Here is a 22239-nt window from a genome sequence, read left to right as displayed (position 1 = left end):
AAGCATAGACACTGGTGTACTATCGCATTAATATCTATAAAAAAACTTAGAATAATCTATCAGAGAGAAAAGTGACATCTCATATATTGTTTAAATCTCGAAATCGTGGTGAATGCAGCACTTGACTTTGGCTACTTTCCCTGGGTTTCTAGGTACTTGAATCCATCATCATTATTCATCAATCTACTGTTGGATATAGACCTTTCCCAACGCTTTCAACATGCGTGATCTTTCGTCTTCCGATTCCATTCACTCCCGGCCACCTTCATGATGTCGTCGGTCCATCGGTCCACTGGAGGGTGCCCAACACTACGTCGATCCGTACCCGGCCTCCACTCCATAACTTTTCAGCCCCATCTACCATCGCTGAGTCGTCTGTTATGCACTGCCCACTGCCCCTTCAGCGAATATTTTGAGAGCTATGTCGTCCATTGTGGTCCTATGTCGAATTCCCTCGTTTTGGATCGAGAAACTCAGATCATAGCTCTCTACATCGCCCGCTGTGTGGTTTTTAAATCGTGAACTATTTGCTATTCCAGTTACATTAAAATAGAATGTGGGAAGTATACATATTATTTCATCATTTCATGATGATAGCCCTGAAACTTACTAGTAGCTACTTGCTTACTTATATAAAGGTATAAGTAAGTCGTAATTATTTTCACTCGATTTATTCCGAAGCGCTTATACCTCTTAATGAATGGAGTTCCATTCATTTCCTTACTTGTGGAAAAAATCGCGTGGAAGAATTCGTAATGCGAAGAGCCTCTTAAAGATAAATGACCGTACTCAACCCTCAGTTACCCTTTATCATTTTCATTTAATCCGTGCAAAAATTCATTCCACACTACCTTTACACTTGTTTTACTTACATAAATAAAACCTTATGTAACAAACTATATAAGTATAAGTATCTACACTTGTAAAGCTAAAGTAAGAGGTAGACTGTAAAAATTCATCCTGCCGACCGATTTCAGCCGCTAAACAGATTTGTAAGCGCTGTTTCAGTTAGCCGTGTTCGGTTACCAATTGGCAGTGAAATTACTGGACATGTAAGGGGCGTGACGTCATTGTCCCCTGAAACGGTAACGTATTAGTGGTATCAAAGATATCAGTGACGCGACGGTTAGTTCCCATTGGGTGGGCTGTGGACTTGTTTTCCATTTCAGTGGCATAAAAAATTAAATTAAATTTCGAAATATGTATATTCCACACATTTTTTTACCTAATTGCAATATAAAATAAGCTGGCTCACCTCATGGTAAAAGGTAAGCGTTGCCTATATGCATGAATTTCATTCATTTCCACATAACATTGTATCCAATCATACGTTCGCATTACGAAGGATTAAGATGTTATATTTACGCATCTTTTCATCCATCATTTCACTATGTTATCTCACCCTTAAACTAAAATACATCTTACAAAACAAGTTGGTTTCCGGCTGAAATAGACAGATGTACCCACGCAAAAAACTTTGAATTTGAACTTATCGACTGCGATAACGGCCTCGATGGTCTAGAGGCGCATTACTTCCGATGGTTGCGGACTCATTTCCTCTGCATTGCATGCATTCATGAATATGATTGTATGTATTTATCTGTGGTAATTAAAAAAAATGCATTTAAGTATTTTTATCAGTAGTCTAATAACCATAACACAAGTTCTACTTAGTTTGGGACTAGATGGCACTGTATGAATTATACAGGGTTTTATAATTATTTAATGGCGCCGCTGATATTGCGTCATCATGACTCCCACAGCTGGGACCGTGTGTGGATTTTCCAGGGTTATTATTATTTTCTTATTATCGTTGGCTTTCGTGTTCACAAGTTTCTTGGTCGTTCTTCTTGACGAGTCTGCGTTTCGAATCAGTGGTAGAATAATATAAAAAATATAACTGTTCAAAAGTGCTTGTATTAATTTATTTGAATAAAGATTCTATATTATTTTTATATATTATTCTACTATACTATTATTCTACTATAATCTCACGTCCGCGTAAGAAGTGTCGTAAGAACTTGTTTGTTATAAGTTTATAAAGGTACTCCGTGAGATAAACTTACACGTGTAAACTTGACCTTAGAATGTACCACTTTGTGTTGGTCTTATATTTTATACTTTGTATGGAATTTTAGTGTGAGCAAAATTTTATCGCATGCCAAGCTGTGTACAGAAATTTCCACAGTTTTCCACAAGGCCTGACTTATCTTCACGTGTTATTGTTTTATTTCAGTGCAGTTCCGAGTTTTGGGCGACGAGTGTTTGCTGTGGTATTTTATGCACGTCTAATTTACATATATAACTGAGAGAACTTTCTAGTGGATTGTTGGTTATTTGTAAAGAAATATCTGTTAGATTTCTTGATTTCATCTTTAATTAATTCTTATCCAATGTGATTATATTGAGCCTTCTAATACAATTCAAGTATACACTTATAATGCGTTATAATTTTTATGGGCAGAAATATGGTTTTGTTCATAGATATTTTGATTACAATATGGCAAAAATAAGCACACAAGCGACGCTTGCCACTTTCTGTAAGTTGGGCCGTTAATACTTTCCATTCCAGTTAAAGAAAAAAAACAATACTGTACATTATTGTGAAAAAATTTACATAAAATACATATAAAACACCAAAACGATTACGAACAATCATACTCATAAATACAAATGTTTGTACCGTGCAGAAATCGAACCCGCAACCATCGGTAGTAAGGCGGAAATATATATAAATATGTACAGAACTATCAATTTCGGTCAAATATAAAAATTAATTTATTGCAGCCTTAATACATGATAGACTGTATCGGTCTGGATGTTTTCCCTATATATTTTATTTTATTTTTATTGCAGTATTTGAAATAAGTGTATAACTGATGAGCTTAATGTCATATGGCATTCTCTACCAGCTAACCATTGGGTAAAACAGAAAGGATAGTAAAGCCATACTTTTGGTATTTACCTAACTTAGGTAAATGTGTCAATACTAATATGCTTACATGGGGGGACGGAGATTGTTAGTAATGTGGACTCATAACCCCATTACTAGCACTGTACCATTCCAGGTTGACCTCCATGCGGTTCCCTCTGGTAACTATCGCGATAAATTCCTGGTGAATTTGTCACGATGGGCTAACTGACCTGACCTCATGCTCATCCTATCATCCTGCACTGGTGCCCCGCCAGCGTAAACCATTAGCGCAGGCGGGTGCACCATTCCATTATCATACATAAAAAAAATATGCGTACATAATACTACATGTAATAATGTATACATACTTAAATACTTATCATAATACAGACAATATTATATTATATATAATAAAAAAAAAATCTACGTATTTATAACAAGCTCTGCTTACCTTTGGACTAGATGGCGCTGTCTGAGTTATCTTGAAATATTATATTATATAGCATATTACGTATGCTTATTTCTTATATTTATTAATCGTATCACATAAAAAAGTATACTTTTTGTAAAGAAACCATTACTACTCCAATACCACGCATACAAATTCCCGCATGCATCTCGGTACTTCCATAATTCTGGCAGCATCATTCATTCCCAGGGGATTCCACGTAACTTTAAATCAGGTCGTCAACCACATTTCAACGTCGCTATGAAAACTCAATTACATGAATGCATTACTCCTATCAGAAGCAGATAACTTACAAAGGGATAGTGCAATTTCAATTCGGAACTATGTCATTTAGGTAGGATGCAATGAATGCCGTACAGAGTGGATGCCAATTGAATCGTATTATTGCTGCCTTTTGATCGACAGTCATTGGACAGACAGCCGCAAATATATATTAAATATTCGATATTTAATGTATAATCCTTACTATTATTATAAATGCGAAAGTATCTCTGTCAGTCTGTCTGTCGCTTTTACGCCAATACTACTTATCCGATTTAAAAGAAATTTAGTACATAAGTGTAATAAGTGGACCTTGAGAACGTATATAGGCTATTTTAAATGCGAAAAAAGGATTGTAAAGGGTTAAAAGCGGAGACGAAAGGTTGTACAGAAGTATCATCATTTAATGTAATGTAAGTAAAATAAGGTTGTTGTTTAAATATGAATAAATATGATATTCAAAGTTTGTAAAAAATGTTGCCCAAACTGGTGGAAAATGAAATTGTTTTGGGGATGAAAGTTTCAAAAGATGAAGAAGGAAATTCGTCATTTTTTGTGCCAGAACGATAAAAGAAATTCAATATATTTAAGACTAACTTTCTGGTTTTAAAAATACCGTTATAAAACCAAATTAATTTATATGTATTGTATACATGAACAATACTATGAACATCACATTAATAAAATATTATCTACTGATCCGTTATTATTCCAAAGAACTAAGATATCATAAAAATACAGGAAAAAATCCTGTAATTTCACTTCCCTTCAAATGAAAATCTGCAAACCCAATGGCGGTAAGCCATTGGAGTCATAAACTATCAAAACTTCCCAAATAATTACGTCCATCTGTCACAAGTACGGAATCTCCAACTCCAAGTATTTGTACTAATGTATTCCCTAGTTTTAATTAAAAGTCTTTGTCTCGTTGTAAAGTGTCTCAGTTCTTTGTTGTTTTTTATCTAGTGTCCTGGAAATGTAAAGATAGAAATGTCCCTGATGTAGTCTCAGTAGTGATAGCTGAATGATGCAGTGCTCAGTGCTCGTTGAAAATTTTAAAAAGAAATATACAATTTAGTAGCTGATAATAATAAAATTCTATTTTTGAATAAACCTCCAGCTGCGTTCCATCAACGTACAACAAGACGTAGAGACCGGCTCCACCTCTACACTATTGACATCCCAGCTGCTCGAACTAACCGTTTTGCATCATCTTTCCTTATACGAGCAGCTAAGGAGTGGAACTCTCTACCGGCGTCTATTTTTCCTGCCTCTTACAACATTGAGTCTTTCAAGTCAAGAGAGAATAGGTATTATTTGAGCTTGCGTGTAACAGCTTAGACCACATCATCACTTAACATCAGGTGAGATTACGGTCAAACGCGCTCAAATTTTAATATAAAAAAAAACCTCATTAGAATATAATAGAATCAATTATTCAAATAAACTTAATTTAAGCACTTTTGAATAGTCATAACAATTTATCTACCGCTCTTTCGGAAAGCTGTCTCATTACAAGAAGAACGAGCAAGAAACTTGTGTGTTGCTCTTTTAAATAATCCTTGTTCCTTGTAAGTTTACATTTACATGTCAATACAAACTACCAACCAGCACTAATTTATTTGGGTCAAATATAAATATACAATAAGATTAAATCAGTCGTAGTGATAAGAGCAGACCAGTCCCTACAAGCAGCACTCGTTCACGAGTATGGCTGGCTTATCCGTGAGCCAGCCATCACTGCACTCGACCATATTTTAGGGAACCCGGCCGAATGGAATGGATTTGGTTATGGAGAGGTTAAATAGTTAAAACTACATGTAGCGATCTGGGGTTTTTGCTTACTTATAGTTTATATAGAGAAGGAGAAAAGATAGACAGACAGAATATACTTTATTTTCAACATACAGTGAAGACGAATCACAAACAATATAACAATGGACACAGGTATCGTTAAAGAATGCATTATTATTCAATAAAATATTATTCTATATATTTTTTTTCAAATGATAATATCTTTTTGTCTATTGTCTATAACCTCACTGATTTTTAAATTAATTATGGTCGACTTCCGACCACTGAGCGACCATTGGTTTCAATAATTCTTTCACCCATGGATAGTTGCATTATTCGCGACCAACTTAGCCCAAGTTCATTTACATTAAATGCGGGTATCGCAGCAGGTTATAGTTACATGCACATTTAAGCCGTGGTGCAAAATTGGTGTAATTTTAACAATAACTATGCGTTATATATGTACGACGTATCTCTGCGTCCGCACTGTGGATAGTAACATCTAATTATGATTAAGAAAAAAATTATTCATTCATTAATACCTACACATTTCAGTGCAAAGTGGTGTCACTTACGTGTAACTACATATATTCTATTACTTTACAGGTTACTAATCTCTTCGGACGAAGCACTTCGTATAATTATGATAGAACTTTACTTGTGTAAGTTCGTTTAATCATCAATTATGATGCGTTTTTGTCATTGGTTATTTATGGTTCTTATATATTTTTAATTTTTTAAAGCAATTCGTGTAGGAAAATTAGGTGTATCAGTCTATGTGTCTTTTTATGGCAATAAATATATTATTATTATATTTAAAAAAGACATTTCAAGGTAATCTTTTTTTTTATATCTATGGTTTTTTCCTCTTTAGGGGGTTACTTGAAATTGTAATTTTATTAATTGCTTGAAACAATGTACGGTTCGCCAAAACAGTAAAAGGATGGGTGCCAATTTATGCTTTAATAACATCAGAGATTAATATCTCAGATGAAAAGGGTACAGGCTTGATCCCTATTGTTATTAGATAACGTGTAATTAAAATAGCCAATCCCTCGGAAAATTTGATTTACGAAAACATAATTTGGCCAACTATATTGCTGTAATTTTTCCGGAAATTGAATTATTGTAATAGGTTGGTATGCAAACTAGATTGAAAGTAAATTTTTTAAATATTTGAACCATAATTTTGATATACAAATGATGGTGGAATGCTATAATTGGTCTTTATAGAACAGTGAATATATATATTTCCAACAATTTATTTAAATCTATTAAAATTATCTACCATACTAATAGGATTTTAAGTAATGATGGTGCTTCTGCCTATATCTACTAATATTATAAAGCTGAAGAGTTTATATTAACGCGCTAATCTCAGGAACTACTGGTTCTAATTAAAAATTCTTTTTGTTTTGGAGTCCATTAATCGAGGAAGGCCATAAGCTTATACCTCAATAATGTTATATAATAACATTATGCTATGATGAATAGGAGCGGAGCTACAATGAAAAATATTGCAAAAGGTGCGAAATGAAACGCAGACGAAGTTGCGCATGTCAGCTAGTATGCTATAAGCTGACTGTCTGGATAGTAGAACTAGTGGAAGATAATATGAATCAGATTAGAAAGCATATTGTCATGAATGTACCTGAATACATCATATTATAATGGTTTCTAGAACTTTAAAATAGGTAAAGTAATTTGAATCCATATTAAACAAATGTACAAGAAATCCCTAATTTTTCACATTGAAATTCCAGGATAGGAGGATAATATTATAGTTCTTCAGAATGGCAACACATGAGTAGTGGCGCGGGCGTCAATCAAACAGTTAATGAAAAATAAATTGCCTGTCTTTTTGTTCTTGACAATTTCTGAAACGGCTGGACCGATTTTGATGGAATTTTCACTCGCACATAGCGAATGTAACAGCTAGTAGCAGTCAATCCTATATAAAGTGCTGTCAATTATCCGAATTCTCTATTACAGAGTCTATACCCGATCGCTACAGAGTCACAATAATACAGATACACGATATCGTCGTATATATTTCAACAATTTATGTCTTGATAGCATTAATTTATCTAAAAAGAAGAAAATTATTTCATAGTACAATTCTAGACTACAAGTAAATAGGTATTTGTTTAGGTACTTAAATGTTGTATTTGTTAAGTATTTTTTATATGAAAATATAATAACAGCATAACTACACGGAAGATTTTTGGCGGAGGTTTTTGTTCACCAGTGGACGTCTTCCGGGCTGAAATGATGATGATGATGATGATGACTATAATACGTAAGGGACTGCAGATAATTTCGTATGACAGTACAGTATAGAAATATATGTATGTTATATTTCTATATACATATGTTGGATATGAAAAAGTCTATAAAAATAAGTCCATGATAATTTAACACCTGACGGTGTAATAACAATATTTTACAACTTAATTTTTAGTGCGCACTCAACTGATCCACCCTAATTTGGTACAATTACAAACTTTTATGATTCCCCTTGTACTATGTGTTTACCCGTCTTTACTGCTGTGAATAATTTATTTATTATTTGAACTAAAAAAAATATAATTACAAATAGGTAATAAATATAGTTTAATGTAATGCCAAGGAATGAAGTAAATATTTTAAGGAAGGTGCTACATATGAATGTATGTATGATATTTATATGGCCAGAGGAAGGCCGAAAAAGAGTTGAATGGACTGTGTGAAAGATGATATGGTAAGAAAGTGAGTAAATAACGAGAACACTACGAACAGTGATCAATCGAAGAGAAAACATAGTACGCCAACCCTAAATAAATGGGATAAGGAAGAAGCAAATGTTGATAGTTTAAAATATATAAATATTTCTCTTCATTTATGTATAACTTATATTCAGATTAGTTTTATATTAAGTACGCTCGACTGCTCTTTGTTATCACATACATGTTAATAAATAGAACGTATATTCTAATATATGAATTATTCTGTAATCCTCTTTTCTATATAATCTCTGATGCTTCATTTTTTGTTTATGAAAGAATTTTAATTAGATTTATCATGGGGTTTAGTATAGCTCCAATAAAATCGTTTTATGTTGTTAATGTATAGTTACATTAACGGTAATAACATATTTACAAACAACATCTTGATTTGTACAATTTTTACACAAATTTTGTGTAACTAGAGGTCACCTTGGACCATAATTAATTAAAATTATAAGTCTGGACATTATTAAGGTTATATGTCAAAGATTATTTCAAAATTTAACCACAGGCTTAAACAATAAACAAAGGAGTATATAGGCGTGTGTATGTCAACTACATTTAAGTGTATGTAGGTAATATTTCTTTTATTGATACAATGTATTTTTATGCATTAATTCTACACTCCTTCTCTGTATAAACGATAAGTATGCGAAATTTCATGCTCTATTTCAAAAGGGGTACAAAGTTTTTACTTCACGTATTAATATATAGATTTCTTTATTGTCCTGAAATATTGACTCAATTTGCACCTAATTCAAATTATAACTAGGTAATATCATCTTATCTATTACAACTAACATACAACACATACCATTCTTGTTTATATATCGGCCAGTTTGCGTGAACCCTATTATTATACTAATATATCGAATAAATGTTTACAAGCAATTGTTGATTATATACAACAAAACAGAAGTGGTAAATATTTTTCAAATCAAAAACTCAACGCGGGCCACTGTTTCAAAGATTTCTATTTTATCATATAATTTCCCTGAGGTATGTATTCTGTCGACTTTCAGTAACACCATTTCTGGTTTTGTATGACAATGTTCATTTTTAAAATAGGTTTTTGAAAACATATATTTATAGTATTTGTTGTACATCGGTAGAATAAAAAGATATTTTTATTTTAATTCAATGCAGTCTTTATACCTTTTTTTAAATATTGGCTCGTTTTAGGTTCATAAATAGATCTTACATCAGGATATGTAATAAATTTACTTAAGTTCAAATAAAACCTTGTTTACCATTTTTTTTAAAACGTATTCATTACTTGGTCAGTGCTTATTTTTTAAGATTTTTAACTATATATAAAATAGTGCGGGCAATGGGCAAGAGCCATACTGACAAAAGTAATTTTGACCTTAAAATGTAGTTATATCCATTCGTCTTGCAATTCTAAATTAAAATTACTACATGACTTTAAAAAAGTTGACTAGTCAGGTCTCAATTGGCTTATCATTTCACGCCATTTGTTTCTTTTTACCGCCAATTTTTTTCCCGCCATTTGTTTTTCTCTACATCGTTATACTCGTATACTTGAATTTAATAATTTAGTAGGTATTTAATTTAAAATACACAGAGTTATATGTTTATATTGGCCATAGGTATGTAACAAAAACGAATTTGTTATTTAATAAAATAGGTACATTTAAATGCATTTGTTGTTTAAGATAATTTGTAAAAAAACAAATTGCGTTTCAGTTAGTTAACTAACTAGTTTACAGAACAGTTCGAGAATGTCTGCAAGAGAGAATGATGTAAGTGATTTTTATTAATTTGAAAACAATTTTAGTAGATAAGCATTTCTTACATATACATATTATAACAACTAATATGGATAGAATCTTTTTAATTTTATCGAGGTAGATCAACGCTCTATGTAAAAATTTGAATATTAGAATAAAGTGAGACGAACTTCTTAATATTCCATGCATTCACTGTAAAGGTGGCCTAGCGGTTTAGTACATTGCCTTATATTCGATTGTCGCGGGTTCAGTTCCTCGCACGGTACAAACATTATTCATAAATATGATTGTTTGTAACGGTCTGGGTATTTTCTGTGTATAATATTATTTAGAAAAAAATGTATCTATGTAACATAAGCTTTGCTTCGTTTGGTACTAGATGGCGCTGTATCAATTGCCCTGAGTTATTATTAATATTATGTATATACGACGGTTACCTTTTACCATCGGATGGCCGTCAGCTTGTTTGTTTTTGTACACAATAAAGAAGTGTGTGCGAAGTGAACATGGTTATGCATAATATCATATTTCAGACTCAATAAATAAGAATTGTTTTCAAAATAGGAAACTTAGAATAATTAAATATTTTTCCAGCTCTTTCTACACACTCTAACACATGTCTTCACTATAGCCAAATGGTTCGGTATACCAACATATGGAAACAAGTTAACGTTTTTATGGGCCATTATTTTATTGGGCATGCTAGTTGCAATTGAAGTCGCAGCAATATGGAAAGTTATCATATCGTTGGCTGGATTAGTGGATAACAAAGATGAACGTACGTATACAATTTATTAAATATTTAATCAATTTTATTTTTTCATATAAATTCATATTACCTCAGTATAGTATACGTGGGAAAGAGAAGGAAGTATTATGTCGTCTCTAGCGCACTCTGCTGGCGTCATGCGACCATTAAGTTGTGAACGGCGAGTGAGAACAATGGTGTGTGTCTGAGCACCGATGATTAGCAAAATAGTACATACAATATTACCTATGTTTTCTTTGGGAGCTCTATCATGGAGAATACGGGTACTGCCGGAGTCCTTTGTGCATAAAACATCAAGATACCTTTACCACCAAATATCCGAGTCCTGACGGCGGGGTTCATCGACGGGACGGGGGCCCCCTCAGTATTACCTATTTCAGTCGCTAAGAGCTTTCTTTGTAAGAACATGTGTTTCGATAGAAGGGTGAGAAACAATTGAAAAGACAGGGTACGGAGGCATGACACTTAGTATTAACTTACCTATAGTCGAAGTGCCATCAGGTAGGCTGTCAGCTTACTTGATATTTTAATATCACAAAAGTATGGTACATAAATAACATAAAGCAAAGTCGCTGTTATGTCTGTTTTTCCGCCTTTTCACTGTCCTATCGAGAATTTCTTCAGCATAATATATATAAATGAATATATTTTAAGACACGTCATATGCTAATTTTTCGTTCCTATTTTTTTAAATCCAGTTCGTTTGGCATCATCAATTAAGAGGTGTCAAAAACTCAACTGCTGCTTTCAAATAGGGTTTGACTGTATTTACTAGCCTGTATGCTGTGTATATACATACAAGAACAAACTGTTATTAGCAACTTTGTTCTAGAAAGACTTTGTAAATAGGAATTCTAAACATCATTATATTTTTAGGATTTTTGTCTGTTTGCCTATGAGTTTGTACGTGCGGCCACACGTTGGACCTGTATCCCGCGCAATGAATCCATGAAATGCTAAGACGTTCATTTCTCTCTCTCTCTCTCTCTCTCTCTCTCTTTGTGATATTTTTATTACATTTTTTAAAATTTGCAGGTGGTGTAACTGCCAGATTATCTGGCGCTATATTTTATTGTAATGGATTACTGTCATTAATATTATCGTGGAAATTGATTTCTTCGTGGAAATGGATGTCGAAGCGATGGGAGAAAATGGAGACGACATCCACATTACGTATCGAATGTGATCCTAAAATACGAAGGAGAGTTATCTTTGTCACGAACCTTGTTGGTTTATGTGCTTGCAGTAAGTTATAGAATACTATCTGACTCAAGCAACATTTATATCAAATACTAGCTGTGCCCGCGGTTTCAACCGCATATAATTTATGTGTTATTATTTTGATGTATAAGTTATATTGCTGTAAAGTTTCATAAAAATCCGTTCAGTAGTTTTTGCTTGAAAGAGTAATAAACATCCATCCATACAACTATCCATCTTTAGTCAAAAACTTTCACGTGTATAACAGTATCTAGATAATATAAAATATCGCAACTTTGTATCTTTATAGTGTCCTTTATAGATAGCTTGTTAATTATAATACATAAAAAAAGTCTTTTATCTAAAAAAATTGACGAAATCACAGCTGGTTGATAATTTGTAAAACATTATTTGCAGTTGAACACATGTTAAGTATGATGTCGGCGACAGGGTTCCAAATACCTCCTGAAAGTTATTTCAAGAAATATATATTGAGTTCTCATGGATTTTTACTTGATCAAGGTATTTGCTTTTTCCATTATACGGTAACAATAATTAATTACTTTCTTTGCATATAAAGGTATATGTACATAGCTAAAACAATTTATATAATATTTAAGCTGTACAAGATATTTCAGTTTTCGAACTATTCTAATACTGTTGGCAGAAGAATATCCTTCAATTCTTGTCCCTGACGGGTCTAGGTAGCTTTGAAAAAGGGCAAGCACAATAGATCTATGTAGGTCGCAGTGCTACAGGTACTACAAACATCTGATAATAACCCAAACAACCCAATAAAAAAAAATACTGTTGCCCGCAGCTAGCCTTTATAGCTTTACCAAACGACAGGGGGCGAGTGCAGATGGCACACCAAACCCGCGGAAGGACTTATGGAGCGGCTTAAAGCCAACTCCCGCCTGACGAATACGACTTTAGTCTGAGGGCACTGCTAGGGGTGTTAAATTCGGCTCAAAGCCTCATTTTCGACCATCGTAGGTACCATTGTACATATAGGTTTTGGCAGTGTCCTAGTCTCCACAACAGGCTGTCTGTGTCGTGGTGGACTAATTTAGAATTGGTATAATTACTCAATTTCTCTAAAATTCTGATATTGTTAAGGTTTCATATAAAAATAGCAAATCCCATAATTATCGTTTAGCTGCCAGCAATAGCTAATATACGATAAAATCTTTTTTTATACTTTAACATTGAGGCTTTGTAAATGACATACGAGTGCCTTTTAGTCGGTGTACATTTGTATGCATGTGACCAACTCAATGCTTCAATGCGCGGATTATAATGGATGACATTGTAACTGGGTAGCTTGCAGGAAAATTGCAAGCTACCCATTTATGCATTTAAAATGAGTTGCTAGCGATAATAGGAACGTAGCAACCTTTTAATCCAAGATTACTTAAGCAAAAAATCGGATTTAAGCTTCACTTTGTCACAAAGAAACGTTGTTAACGTCTTCAGTGCTTTTTCTAAATATTAATGACTTGCAAAGACAAGTTCTTTCTTTGTAACAATATTAATATTAAATACTAACTGAAGGTATAGTAGATACATAAGTAATATGATTTCTACGTATGGAATACGGCCTGTATTATTATATGATAAAATATAGGTGATTTTTTTTTATTTTATTTTTTTTTTTTTATACCACTTAGGTGGCAAACAAGCATACGGCCCATCTGATGGTAAACGGCTACCGTAGCCTATGGACGCCTGAAACACCAGGGGTGTCACATGCGCGTTGCCGACCCTTAAGAAACCTTAATATACCCTTCTTGAAAACCCCCATGCTGTAGTCTCTCGTGAAAACCTCGGCAGGTAGTTCATTCCACAATCTAAGTGTACGCGGGAGAAAGCTCCTCTGAAACCGCACTGTACGAGACCACTTAGGTTCCAGCGTGTGGGGATGAATTCCCTGTCGATGGCGAGCGGTGCGATGGTAAAAGGTAGCCGTAGGCATCATGTCAAACAATTCATCAGAACACAGTCCATTGTATATTCGGTAGAACACACAAAGCGATGCGAAGTCTCGCCTCAAGCTAAGTGGTTCGATACCGTTAGAGAGATTGGGATCATCGACAATTCTCATAGCACGTCTCTGAACCGAGTCAAAAGGACCGAGCTGGTATCCAGGTGCTCCTGCCCAAAGATGAGAGCAGTACTCCATGTGCGGCCGAACTTGCGACTTATACAATAGAAGTATCTGGTTCGCAGTCGTGGTTTTTATTAGGACAAGTATAATATTAGATATCAAATATATTTTTTATAACGTACAAATATATTTTTTCTTTTTTATAATACTCATCATAAGAGTATGTAATAGACCTACATGAATAAATATATTTTGATTTTAAATTAGGACAGACATATATATTAGTGGCCATTAGCGACACTTTTGTTGGTGGAGCTCTTGCTACTTTCTACGATCTTCCATCATACTATTTAAATCTTAGTGCTCTTTATTTCCCTTACATTAAAACCTGCCTGATGTACTTTTGGACACGTCGTATTACGAAATTTCGTTTTACTACAAACAGATTAACAAATTCAATTTGAGGTCTTTGATACATGGTTTCATCTGCCTACATCATATAGAATATCCCGTAAAGATAGATAAATATTTAACAATCGTAATAAAACTGAAATTAAGTACAACATAAATGTTACCAGAATTGACCATGAAAGTTGTCAACCTACTATAATTCCTTCTACAGATGACTACACTTTATGGATAGCAATTCCAGTGTTTATACTCAGTAAATCTGCGACCATTCTGTGGAACTTCCAAGATCTTATCATTATATTGCTAAGCATGGGCTTGACGTCGAGATACCATCGCTTGAATTTGTATGTTAAAAACCTAGTTCAACGCAGCCGGAAGGAAAATAAGGTAGGTTCTTAGGCATATGTCATAAAATTAAAAAATATATAATCGAAAGATGCGATATCATCATAAGTAAAAAAATAAAATGTATTTTTTTTATTAGGGGTTTGGGCTATTGTCAGTTACTAAGATCAGTAACACTATAGCCTGTATATATCTATTGTATAAAATGCATACAAAAAATGCAAAATCAATAAAAAAACAAGATATGGCTGTATAATTTATGATTTCGCCTCTTCCAGAAGTGTTAAAAAAGATAAACATTGTATTTCTGAATTGATTATCGTTTCAGTTCTGTAACAAACAGATCAATATGAGTATTTGTAATATGTTGATCTGCCATATTGTACTAAATCTCATTTAAAATCGTTCAACAGTTTAAGCATAATCGCGAATTAAACATCTGGTAAGGTCGCTACAAATAGCAATTTATTTAGAAGTTTATTGTTTAGAATAAATTCCCTTTGTTATTTTGAAGTCTAATTAGTGTATACTGTACACTCTGTGTTAATGTTAATTTATTTCATAAAGTATCTTTCGTATGAATGGACGAGTAAGCAGATAACGTGATCATGTATTATACAAAACTGAATCTGTTTGTTTTAACGAGCTAATGCCTGGAAACTCTGGTAGCTCTGGAATTACCGCATAGTTTTATAAACCTTTTTAGATTTGATAGTTCAATTTAATGTTACCTATAGGCTATTGAACATCAGTCTATGACCCTACTCCAAGCAGAAAGAAACAAATTAGAGTGTTTAAACCAGGAAAAGATCGGTTCATACAAACCGGGCCATCAAAATCAATTCACATAAAAACGTTTAGCTTTTCCTAAATCTGTTGAAAAAATGTAACTGTGTATGTGTTAGGTTTGGAGAAGCGGCGCATAAAACCACAGGGTAAAATGTAACAGTTACATAATAATAAAGATAAGTATAATAATATCTAAAGATAATCTGTCTATGACTACAGTTTATATCAGAAATAAACAGCCAAATGCAGGAATGGCGGAGACTTCGAGAGGAATACGTACAGCAAGCAGCCCTCGTACGAATGGTGGATAAAGAGTTGGGCCCACTCATGCTGCTGTCCAATGTCAATAATTTTTACTTCATTTGTTTGCAATTATTTCTTGGGATCAAGTAAGAAAATTATTTTTCATACCTATTTCATATTACATTTTTTAGGTATAACGGAAAAATCCTTACTAATATTGTAATTATGAAAGTTTGTTACGCTTTCACTCAAAAACTACTGAACCAACCATCATGAAATTTTGTACATATGTTCTTGGAGGTATTAGAATGAACAGAGAATATTTTTATTTAAAAAAGCAGTTTTTATAAAAAAAAAACAATAAAAAAAAAATATCAACATTTTGCTACTTCTGCTATAGGACTTGATCGCAATTTGCTACAGGAATACCAGCACTGAGTTCATCTTCTACTGATCCTCTTCCGATATTTACTGTTAAAATAGACAAAATTACCACTCCATTATCATTAATATAAAATACAGCATTCTATTTTTTGCTGAGTAATAACTTTATATATGTACTACATTTTTTATACTATGATGTTGGCAAACAAGCATAATGCCCATCTGTTACATACTACATATACCTTAGTATTATAGATATTATTACTATGATAATATATTTGAAATGAAAAGGTATTTATTCGATACACACACAAAGGTACATACGATACTCATAATTACAATAAACTTAATACAAAATGAACTTCATTACATAGTACAAAACAAAGTCGTTGTTTGTCCGTCCCTATGTATGCTTAAATCTTTAAAACTACGCAACGGATTTTAAAGCGGTTTTTTTTAATAGATAGAGTGATTTCAGAGGATGGTTTATTATTATAATACATGCACACCCGTACGAAGCCGGGGCGAGTCGCTAGTATACGATAAAAGATACAAAAAACTTAAAACTTTATAACAATTACAAAAAATAAATAAATATATTTCTATTATTACTGCTACTTACTTGCCAGTCTCTAGTGATGAAACTGAAAATGAAACCTATTATCGCCTATCTATATTCTACAAATTCTAGCTACTACATGGATAAAATCTATTTTTAGTTATCACAAATATAAAATTTCCCCGTTGTTCATTCAGTAAAGGTGAAAAAGGGCTAATCAACCGCACCTACTACTTTCTGTCACTTGGTTGGCTGCTCTTCAGAGCCTGTAGTGTAGTGCTCGCTGCAGCAGACGTCCACCTTCATTCGAGGAAAGCTCTGAGATATCTGCATGATCTTTCAAAGTCAGGACACAGCATTGAGGTATGTGATATTAAATAAACTACATTTTATTGCTGACTTTATTCACATTATTAAATCGGTCTTTACCCGAATAATTTTACGGTAAATAAAGGTATTCACCTCTCTTGATATTTTGACTAGGTTGCACTAGCTGCGGTCACGAGTTGTCTGGAGTAACAGAGATGTTAATGTAGGTGTCAGCAGTTTTGTGTTAAGACCCTGTTAACAATATAAATAATGTGTATTAAATTATCAAAGTTTAAAAACAAGGATTATTGACTTCTTTGCAAGGGCAAGGATATTGTTTATAGTGGGGTTTGGTAGGATGGAATAACTCCCCTGATTTCATGCTCATTATATTATTTATTATCTATTGTTGACCCGCCCACATACATCTTTAGGAGTATGTGCCATTCCATTATCTCTCGTTAATAAAGGACTTGTAAGCTCTACATACATATGTATAATATCGATCATAAATAGTGTCCCTGAATCTATCACACTCGATTTTAGAAATTTTTATTTTCTAATCGCATAAGAACTCTTTGATAAAGTAATGATTATAGTATTTTTATGTAGTAGGTTTTGATTTTGTGTTCTTTTGCACTAATTTTTACCCAATCAATACAAGCTATGTCACTGTTTTGCATAGACTGGAAGAGATCTCTTCTATATAATACCTCTTCTAGAGATAAGTCTAGAAGACTCTCTTCTCTTCTAGAAGTCTTTACTTATATTATATACTAAATTATTTTATTACTGTATTATTTATGCAATAAAATAAATATAACATTTATTAATAAAATAAACACCGTTAAAATAATCATTATTCATTAACAAAATAACGGTTGGGTTTATTTAAGTAACTGGAACATTAAACAAGCTCACGGCCCACCTGAAGTTAAAGGGAAATAATTACTTTGTTTATAAAATCAAGGTTGTTATTTTTCTTAGTGCATTCTCATTAAAATGATAATTTTTAACAACTGTATTATACAATAAATCCTCTAACAATACAAACGAAGTCCCGAGCAAGGCTAGTTCATATTTATGTCATCTCCAATCTTGAAACTTTATGTATCTAGTGAACGAATTTACGACAAAAGTTAATAGTTTATAGGCTAAACAAAAACAAAAGTGGTTCGATGGCCTCACTTAAAATTCTATTGTTGTATAAACTAGGCACTAGACGGGTTGTTCACTATTGAGCACGAATAATGGCTGCTCTCGCCATTTCTCACTAAATAATCAACCTATTTGACAAAGCTTATTGTTCTAGACGTTAATGGCTATTAATACAGCAATTAATCTATTAGAACTGTGAGTGTAAGCTATAAAAATAGATTTATTTAGTACAAATTTAATGGTAATAATAATGTCCACTTTGTACGAAGGCCAATGGGTAAATTAACTTGAGGATTATTTATTACTTGTATTAAAATTAAAGATATAAGACTAGTAAAAAATTGCATACTAAATATCAGTGATTATTTTCAAAGTTCTAAATTGTGTAAACGACTGTCGGTCTCTATGGTCTAGCGGTGTATCACCCCGCTTTACTTCAGATGGTCACGGTTTCTATTCCTCACACGGTGCACACATTTTATCAGTATGAATGTTTGTGTCGTTTTTGGTGTTTTCTATATATATTATGTACTTATTTACAGATAAAATTATGTAAGTATTTATATCAGTTACCCTTAACACAAAGTCTGCTTACCATGGAGACTAGTTAGCCCTGTATTAATTGTCCAGGGTTATTTATTTATTTATTATTAACTAAAGTACTATAATAAGATTTTTATTACGTACCGGTATGTAAGGTCGTTGGAGTAGACGTGTTCTAGAGTACAACCCTGAAATGGTGAACCGCTTAGAACTGCCCCGCAGCTAGGTGGAGTGACGACATGCATCAGGATGAAGATCATGTCCAGTGACGAACTTTGGATGAGGCCTATGTACAGCAGTAGACCGCAGTGATGATAATGATGATTCTTAACTTAATTGTGAATTTTGTTGACCATATACCATCTTTTCGCTAACTCTACATAATAAAAGACAATTTAAATTACTTCAGAATGTGCATTGGTAATTCAGCGTATATCTTCGATAAAAGTTTATCATTTTTTTACAACGCCAGTTGTATTTTATATTACAATAAACAAGTAGTGAAAAATGACTTTATTAAACAATCACCGAGTGATCTCTCCTTGGTCTTACTTCAGTTTTGTAATGATTTTTGAGGTCACATTATCACATTTTCACAATTTCAAAGACCAAATACTCCCATTGGTAGAATAAAACTTGTAATACTTTATTACTACTATTACTAATATTTAGTTTGACGGCCTAGGTGATCTAATGATTTAGCATACTGCCTTACTTTCGATGATTACGGGTTCGAATCCTCGCACATTACATACATTTATATTCTTAAGTACGTCTGTTTGTTTTGGTCAGAGTATTTTATATATAGATTATGTATTTCTATCAGTTCGTACGTTAGTACTCACAATACAATCTAAAATTTAATATCCTTCAATGCTCACCGATATTATTTTAATTGTATTAATAGTTAGTGGCCTGCAGCAGTTTAGCCCAGGTGCTCATAACTTTGTGAGTTTTGTATATATTAACATAATATATAATCTATATCACTCTATAACCTTTCAAACATTAAAATAATTTCACAAATTGGTGCAGAAGTTCCAGAGTTTACTTTGATGATCTCTTAACAAAACCTGCTCTCTCTATTTCTTTATAATATACGTTAATTTTTTTATAATTATATTCATGATATTAATTTTATTTCTTTTTACAACGTCAGTCGACATTATTAAGCAACTAGCAATGGCTTTATTAAGGTCTCTTTTCGCTCTACTTTCAATTTTGTAATGACGTTTGAAGTCATAAACTGTGCAGGTGGTTTTAATGCTCTCCACTCGCCGTTTTAGGAATTTAAGAGACGAATAATTCCCGTTGGTGGAAATAAAACTCGTGATACTTTATTGATTGTAAAATTCACACCGTCATTACTTTGGCTTGTATGACCTTTTTTAATGATCACTTGAATAACGCATCGCACTCGTTAGCTCAATAGCGTTGCTAACCGCCCTGTATTTAACTTTTTTTTATTTATGCATATTTTGGGACCTCAGTAGCCAAAGACCTCACCAAAGATTTATTACATGCTGATAAAAGGTTTAGAAGAATAGATGACTAAGATACAAATACGTTTCTTTTATTTACGTAGGTGGATTAAAGTTTTGAGGATGTCTTTATTTTCAGATAAGGAGACTGAAAAATCAGTTAACCCACGATTTCGTTGCTCTAACCGGAATGGGTTTGTTTTCATTAGACAGACAGAAATTATTGGAGGTAAATATAAAATTTAATATTTCTATGAATTTCAAGTTTCTTGCGAGTCAAGCTAATTTAGCCGATATAGAAAAGGAGGAGTTTGTCAATTCAGATATTTTTATGATTATTATCTTAATATAAAAGTAGACTAAGTGAAAAAATAGCAATATTTCAATGCATATATTCTGTGCCACTATTAATGTATTATTTTAACATAAAAGTAATTTAATATTCTATCTATGTTGCCATGCTCAAGAGCATTAGAATATAATCATATAATGAAAACTTCAGAGCTCTTGTTATTAAGTTATTTTATCAAATTGGATATAATATATGTTACCTAGTGAGGATCTGACATTTATCATATATATAAAATTCTCGTGTCACAGTTTTCGTTCGCATACTCCTCCGAAACGGCATGACCGATTCTCATGAAATTTTGTGAGCGTATTGAGTAGGTCTGAGAATCGGCCAACATCTCATCATTTTTCATCCCCCTAAATGTTAGGGGTAGTCCACCCCTAATGTTTTTTTTTATTTTAAGACAAAACAACGTTTGCCGGGCCAGCTAGTTTTTTAATATTATTTTCGGGAAATTGTGACCGCAGCTGACCTTTACCAAAGGAAAGTGTGGGGGAGTACAAAGGGCACTCAAAACTCGCGGAAGGTCTTATAGAGCGGCTGAAGGCTGACTGCTGCAAGACGAATACTACTTTAGTATGAGGGTAGTGGTCTCAGCTTTCAATCTCAGCTCAGGCTATCGTAACAGAGGATTGATCGGAGGGGAGAGGTTCAAATGGCGACAAAAACAGCATTTAGCATTATCTGATAATAGATTCCTGTTTAATTTATTCAGGTTTTATTAATACAAAGCTTAAATAAACAAACTAAATAATAATAACTAAGAAAAAGCAGATTTAATAAACCTATATCACAAAGCAATGCAACGAATAATGCAATTGTATATTATAAACTCTTTACAGTCAGTTGGTTGGAAAAATGTCGGAAGGAAACGTTTCGTGAAACCGTAGAAGCCGTAGTACACAAGAGTATTTCAATTTGCTGACCGTTTTATAATAATATATTATAAATATATATATAATAATATATTATTATTAATATCTCAGGACATTTCACACAGCGCCATCTAGTCCCAAGCTAAGCAGAGCTTGTGTTATGGGTACTAGACAACTGATATAAATACATGGATACATTTTTGGAAATAAATACATATTATACATAGAAAACACCCAAACCGATACAAACAATCATACTCATGAATACAAATGTTTGTACCGTGCGAGGAATCGAACCCACGACCATCGGATAATAAAGCGGTGTGCTAAACCACTAGACCACCAAGGCTGTCATATTATAACAATTCAATATGTTATAGTATAACAATTCAATTTTTACATTATAATACCTATTATTTTCTTGCAGGTAACGGCAAATATTATAAAGTACGAGTTGGTATTAATACAATTTGATAAATAATAATAATTGAGCATAATTGTTATTAGAAGCAGGACTATTCCTACAGCGCAATCTATTCTCAAAGTAAGCAAAACTTGTATGATGGACTTTAAACAACTGATAAATTTATTTTATTCATATGTGGCGATTCTACGGATAGCGCGCGGCAACACCGTTGCCTAGCGACGTTGTGAGACAAAAAATAACAAGCCTGTCAGATTGGGACCTAATCGCTTCTGTTTTGATACGTTTAATATATGTTTTATATATTATAATTAAACCTTGCAGTTATTGTAAATA

At 33.0% G+C, this 22239-nt stretch overlaps 1 protein-coding gene across 1 annotated transcript; it reads left to right on the top strand.

Annotated features, from left to right (window-relative positions):
• Positions 1–9945: 9945 nt before the first annotated feature.
• LOC131844553 (gustatory receptor for sugar taste 64a-like) lies at positions 9946–21960 on the top strand. The gene is made up of 9 exons (XM_059193467.1): positions 9946–9966; positions 10549–10732; positions 11759–11968; positions 12341–12445; positions 14653–14828; positions 15795–15964; positions 16959–17124; positions 20392–20481; positions 21907–21960. The coding sequence occupies exons 1-9, from the start codon at positions 9946–9948 to the stop codon at positions 21958–21960; spliced, it is 1176 nt and encodes a 391-aa protein (XP_059049450.1).
• The last annotated feature ends 279 nt before the right edge of the window (positions 21961–22239 follow it).

The sequence above is a fragment of the Achroia grisella genome, unplaced genomic scaffold (genome assembly GCF_030625045.1).
Source record: "Achroia grisella isolate CSIRO2021 unplaced genomic scaffold, CSIRO_AGI_Agris_v1 utg402, whole genome shotgun sequence".
Taxonomy (NCBI): Eukaryota; Metazoa; Arthropoda; class Insecta; order Lepidoptera; family Pyralidae; genus Achroia; species Achroia grisella.
Note: the sequence above shows the minus strand (reverse complement) of the source record. Positions and strands in the feature narration are given on the sequence as shown.